The 6,601-nt window shown below is 34.8% G+C and overlaps 1 protein-coding gene across 1 annotated transcript; it reads right to left on the reverse strand.

Annotated features, from left to right (window-relative positions):
• Nucleotides 1–2,635: 2,635 nt before the first annotated feature.
• On the reverse strand, nucleotides 2,636–6,590 carry LOC108381762 (venom protease-like; the record flags this gene model as incomplete). The annotated part of the gene is made up of 4 exons (XM_017638165.1): nucleotides 2,636–2,770; nucleotides 3,041–3,112; nucleotides 5,489–5,697; nucleotides 6,431–6,590. Coding segments are annotated over 4 exons (576 nt in total), but the record flags the coding sequence as incomplete, so codon positions are not given.
• Between the last annotated feature and the right edge of the window lie 11 nt (nucleotides 6,591–6,601).

Genomic DNA, 6,601 nt, shown 5'->3' on the forward strand with positions numbered 1-6,601 from the left:
AAGGTAGCATTAATATCACTGATGACAGTTAAAGCTTATGTGGATTTTTCTATAAGAATCTCATCTTTGTGAAAAGTGAACAGATAGGGGTTATTATTGAATATAAGCCCTCGATGTTTAAAATATATAAAAATTTTATTTCAACGTATACACAAAATAAATCTACCTGCGCTACAGCACGTCGGGAGACGGGGAGGGGGCCGGGGGGCCGCGGCGTAGCATGACGTGGTGTGCGCGCGGGGTACGCGGGGCGCGGTGTGGCGCGCTGACGCGGGCCGCCGCGAAGTTAAGCAAATTTAATGTTTGAAAGAGAAATAATGTCAATTGATTTTATTTCGTTTTTAAAAAGGTAATAATGTCAATTGACTTATTTCGCACCAGGGTGGGAAATAAAGTCAATTGACCTTATTTCCGTTGATCTTATTACCTGTCACCTTAAAAATAAACATTAAAAGCATTATATTTATTAGTAATGGCTCTTGGTATCACCCTTCATCGAGCACCTAAATGTGCCAAGCCGGCTCCTAAATGAAAAAGGCTCCTGGGAGCCACTTTGCCCAACTCTGGTTTATAAAATGTATTTATATAAAGACTTTCATTATTTTACCTTTCGATACTTAGTTTTGGCATATTCATAGTCGACTCTAATTTTAGTTATAGCTTTTTAAGGTAATTGAGCTCATTTGTAATCAAGATTTTTTGCAGCATTGTAAGACACTTTAGATTTAAAAGATTTTCAAATGATATGGACGAAACTTTAAAGGCCAAATAAGAGATGTGGACACATTGTTTTATGCCGTATATATACCTTGCAATATTCGTGTACAATACGTTACCCAGTGGGAATTAGGAGCACGTAATAATACCTTATTAGCAACTTACTCTTCACCTGGCAGTCATTACCATTTCCCTGCCGAACGTCCCTTACTTTTACAAAGGCATGGCCGCCTTATGTAAGTAGGAATTTAGAATGTACATTTGGTATCAGACATACTTCTGAGCCGCTATACAAAGTAAGTTACGTGTAATGCAGAGCAGTCGCTCGGAGTAGTTCGGTGCTTGGAAATAACTTCGGCTGCACGTTATTTTGCAACTGACAACGTAATGTGTCTTCGGAGGTGTTCATTTTGCCCTTTACTAGTAGATGACATTAGCCATGATGACAATTTTGGTACTAAGAACTGAAAGAAAACATGGCTTACCTCGGAAGGTGCTTACCTATTTTCCCAGTGGGTAAGTTTTTTCTTACACACACTGTCACAACCAGCAAATAATTCAGAACCGTAAAAGAGTCGGCAATAAGTAGCTTTTGGCATGGATGAGACGAATTCTTACTGGGGGTAAAAGATTTTGTGGTCCAGAGGGAACTTAGCATTCCATAAACCTTGCCAATTGCAAGAAAAATGTAGTTATTCCAGCTTAGGGCTCTGTTGAAAACAACGCCAAGGGTTTCTTGCTGAGTCAACGTAGCGTATTACAGAGCTATTCAATGTAAGTTTGTCGTATGTGTCGAGTTTAAAGTATTTTTTATAATTTGCAATACACTGGGACTTGCTGGGATTTAAAACAAAACCATTGTGACTAGCCCACTCGCTGATAAGACGTAAATCGTGGACAGCTTAGATACACTTGGACATCGTCAGCATACACGTGAATGTTACAATGCTTAATAAGTTTAGGTAGATCATTGACATATAGAACAAATAACAGAGAGCCAAGGACGGAACCCTGGAGCACACATTTAATTACGGACACAAAACAAGACGAAGAATTACCCATGCATACAGCTTGAGATCTGTCAGAAAGACAGAAAGATACGAGTTAACTAGCTTTAGCGCTGGAGACGAAAAATTGAACAAATGTTTGAGTTTTAGACACATTAAGCGATGGTCTACACTATCAAATGCTTTCGAGTGGTCTAGAAGAGTAAGGAAGTAGTGCTGTGGTACAACATCGCTTCGACCTGAAGTCAAACTGGTACTCACTAATAAGAGAATATTTGCTCAGAAATGCATTAATTTGTTTGTACATAAAGTTCTCAAGGACCTTCGAAAGAAACGGTAGGATCACTATCGGTGTATGTTCGCCATTTGACTTCTGTACGGATATTATTTTGACTTTATTCCAGTAGCTAGGAAATTCCGACGTGGTGAGGATTGTGTTCAGTGCGTGTGTTATATACGGGAAGATTTTTGGCAGAATGAACTTTAAGAATTCCTATTTCACGCACCCGTTGCCAGGTTTACTTTGAAACCACTGCAACACTAACCCTGTTTTCGCAATATTTCATTTTTTAGATCCGGATAGCCTTGCTGACGTCTTTCTTCAAGACACGATACTCAGAAAACAAGTCAACTGTTCTAAACCTTTTCTACATATATTATTTACTACTTCTCATTTTACATAAACACAAATTTTATTAGAGCAATAAACAATAAACATTTGTAGACATAATTAACGTTTTATTTTAACAACAAAAGCTACTTTATTTGTTATGAATCTAAGAGGAATCCATCTCTTAATATAAAGACAAAATGTGATAAAACTTCTACTTAAAAACAGATTTTTATTACATACAGAAATTTTCAAAATATTTTTTTTACATTAAACGCATTAATACCAATTTTACTCATCGTTAAGTCATGTGACTACGAATCCACGGTAAATAGGAAGCCACACGTGTGTAAACTCCAGGAAATCCAGCCCGAGCGCATTCATAACCGTAAGAAACCAAGCCAAGTATGTAATAATGATAAGCGCCATTCTCCAGCTAAGTTGTGGGAAATGAGAGCGAATCAAACAGCAAGTACTTATCATATGTATGTATGTATGTATGGATATTTATTGAAAAGATAAAATTGAATACGACAATGACTAAAAAAATAAATTACTTTCGAATAAAACACTAATAAAATTTGGTAATAGCAATGAACTTTCAAGCAAGTGAATCACTAACACATACATGCCTTGGTGTCTAACAAGCAACACGATTTAAAAAAATAAAATAAAAATAAACTTGAAATGAAATGTTTATAATTACCATCGGCATCATCAGTGGCCCACCGGAATCCCCCTGACAAGCATCCACATAAGAATTGCCAGCGCAGATGAACTGAATTAGAGGAAAAACGTATTAAACGATATTAAAAAAAGCGATTCATCGACCTATCTCGGCAGACGGTTCGAAAAAGCCCCATCTCAGAATTTAGTTGACGAAGGAATTTTATGGTCTTATTCATAAAAAATAAAGTAGATTTATAGAGAGAGTGATATTTTTTTACAAATTTTCGATTTATAAAGCAGTTAAAGACTTCTTTATGTTCTATGAATTTGGGTGTTAAGTTTTTAAAGTTTTTATAGCAATTACATTTTTAAGCAATCTTTTATTCAAAGCTCATTTTCTCTTTAAGTATTTGACGAAAGTTGATGAAATTTTTTTTTGTAAGCGAAGTGAGTTTAAAAACAAAATTTTATAATTAGATTTTTTTTTTTTAATTAAAACATTATAAATATCCAAGTTGCATTAAAAATATGTTCTCAACGAGTGTTTTCCATTTCGTTTATATTTTCGAAAACTGCATTTATTGAAGAAAATATTTCTAAAAAAATATGTTTGTTAAATCATTTCTGTTTATTACTTACAGCAACACCATGCACGCTCTCCGCCTATGCGAGCAATGTGTTCACTAGAAAGGGCGTACATGAGCAACTAATAACACTGGTTTACAGTAAAACAAAATTTTTTTCTATGGATACATTTTCGAGATATTTGTAATTTACCGTTATTCAGGTTAAATCAAAAACTGATTCCGTTTAATCACGTATATCTTACGAACCAATTTAAAAATCTTAATATAAGTAACGGCAAATGAAAGCCAATGAAATTCTCCATAAACCGTATATATGTACATCACTTTCCGATAGGGCTTATAGTTTCTGACAAATTAATTAATCATTCCAGCTTTACTTATTTTTTAATGAAAAAATTTAAAAAAAAAATCAAACTTTAACAGAAGAAAAATTTAAAAAATTACAGGTTATGTGCCAAATTTTTGCATTTTTACTAAAGCCTGTTCTGTTACAAAAAAAAAATCAAGTTACTGATGAAGAAAATCGATGAATAAATACGAAATAATGAGTGGTCAAATAAAAATGCGCAAGATTATTTGTATGAAAATTGAGCACGAAAGAATGTTACTCATACGCCGCGTACATATAAATAACACGCTTTTCTGCTCATATTTCCAAATTCTGAGATAGGGCATTCTTGACCGGCTGCTGAGATAGGTCGATCTTACACTCAGCCGTCGAAATACAGGGATAGGCACTCGAAGTGCTACCAATTAAAAATGCTATGTATAATTTTGTCTATTTTTTTTAACATCGTTCATCATAAAAACAGCTCAAATTAAAAAAAAGAAACAAGTAATTTTTAAGCAAAAAACAAAACAGACTTCAATTCTCATATAAAAATTTAAAATTATCGTTAATCGTTTCATGATCCAATGATTGGATTTAAACCAAATTAGAATCAGACCAATTGTGAGGTAACACCATATAAAAAAATAATTATAGAAATCGGTTAACGTGGTCCAAAGTTATGCGGTAACATACATAAAAACAAAAAAAAAAATATTCCTACGAATTCATAACCTTCTCCTTTTTGTGAAGTCGGTTATAAAGTGTATTACTGTTCGATGTAATCACCTTTGTAACCTTGAGCANTACGAATTCATAACCTTCTCCTTTTTGTGAAGTCGGTTATAAAGTGTATTACTGTTCGATGTAATCACCTTTGTAACCTTGAGCATGAAAACAATTCGGTAGAAATCATTGGCTGTTTCAATAAGACTCAGAATTATCGCGTAAAGTTCGCGAAATCCAGCGTTTTTTAGAAAAAAAAAAACTTCCCAGCTTAATTTCTTTGCTACAATGGCCACCATATTCACCGGATTTAAAAAGTCATTCTCGAGGAGAAAGCATCAACTAACAAATACTTATGAGAGAGTCAACGCCCTCTTTCTGCTGCCACTGGGACAAAATACCACTACACCACATTTGTGCAGCCTGCGAAAGATTCCCGAACAGACTCGATGCTATTATCCGCGCTAATGATGGCTACTTCGAACCGTAATACACTTTTATTAAAATTTGTATGATGAAATGACGTTTGAAAAAAAGACGTTGAAAAAAAAATTTTAACATTTTTAATTCGTAACATTGCGATCGCCCACCCCTGTACATATATATGTATTAGACATAATAGGTCTGTTCGATGAGTGCACTAACAATGTAGAACAGTGCAGCGCTGGACAACGTCTGACAATTAGCGCACAAAAATACATTCCTTTGGTGCAAGGAAAACTCTGATCGAACGCTTTTTGCTGCACTAGAGTACTCTCCAGTGCGTTCAGCGAACTGGCCTATTTTATTTAAAGCGGAAAAGAAGAGCAAATGCTTTTATCTAGCATCTATTTGTTAAACTCACCCTATCAGTAAATGCAATATGCTGAAACACAGAACTATAGGACTGTTCACAAGACTGCTGGTTCACAATGGGCACTTGAACGTCACGCAAAACATTTGAACTTGGACCCTGAAACTTAACTGCACCCCAGCCAGCAACAAATGGGTTCATGCCCACAAAATTCTGTTCGAAGCGTTCTCCATCAGGCAAGCAAATAGGGCCAATATATGCTGTGAAAATAAATAAAAAATAGGTAAATGTTTTATATTTTTATCTTACTATGGAACGCAGCTATGTATATTAGGTTGCCACACTAAAAGAAAAAAAATATGGTTGCTTATCCAAGCGAATCATAAACTTCGATGTGCTTTTAATAGCACGCACAAAAAAGTTTTATCAAAATTTTGTGTAATTCCAGCGTTGGGCCTCTTGGAAATATGTAACTCTAAATATTGCGTTTTCCTTCATAAAAGTTTTTATCTGAAACCCTCTTCTAAAGTGAAATATTTTTTTCGATAGACCAATATACATAAGTAAGTCATCTTTTGCGGCCGTTTTTAATGCACTTTTCATTAAAATTTCAAAATTTTACGCACGTCTGGACTCAATTCCGTATTCAAGGTATCATAGGAACCTTATTTCTTTCCATCCTCAGTTTTGTCTTTTTCTTAAAACAATTTAGCTTAGCTCGTGGTCTATCGTGATCTGGTCACTATTGGCGTTATTTCTATCTGATTATTTTTTTTAGATGATATAAATTGTTGGCTTTATAAGTTTTCTGCCTAAAATTTTTTACAACAAAATCTATGGAAGAACACAATGCATATTAAGAAGTTCCTTACATATACTTAGTATCCGAACGTTTTTCTGGCAATGCAGCTGAAACTTCTCAGATTTTGAAATTCGCTTGGGAAAGATTAACCGCTTTTCTATATCTGTCTACAGGGCGTGAGACAGTCTAACATGTAAATAAGTGAAGTATTCCCTTACCTGTATTTGGCGCTGCTGCGCGCAACTTAACCAATCCTATATCATTAACAACATAACGCTCATTATATTGCTCATGCACTATTTTACGTTCAATGGATATATTTATGGCACCCTCTTCGTTAACATTGCCAAGGTCATGTGCAC

Source organism: Rhagoletis zephyria, unplaced genomic scaffold (assembly GCF_001687245.7).
Source record: "Rhagoletis zephyria isolate East Lansing unplaced genomic scaffold, Rhagoletis_zephyria_1.1 Rzeph_scaffold_23695, whole genome shotgun sequence".
In the NCBI taxonomy this organism is placed as follows: Eukaryota; Metazoa; Arthropoda; class Insecta; order Diptera; family Tephritidae; genus Rhagoletis; species Rhagoletis zephyria.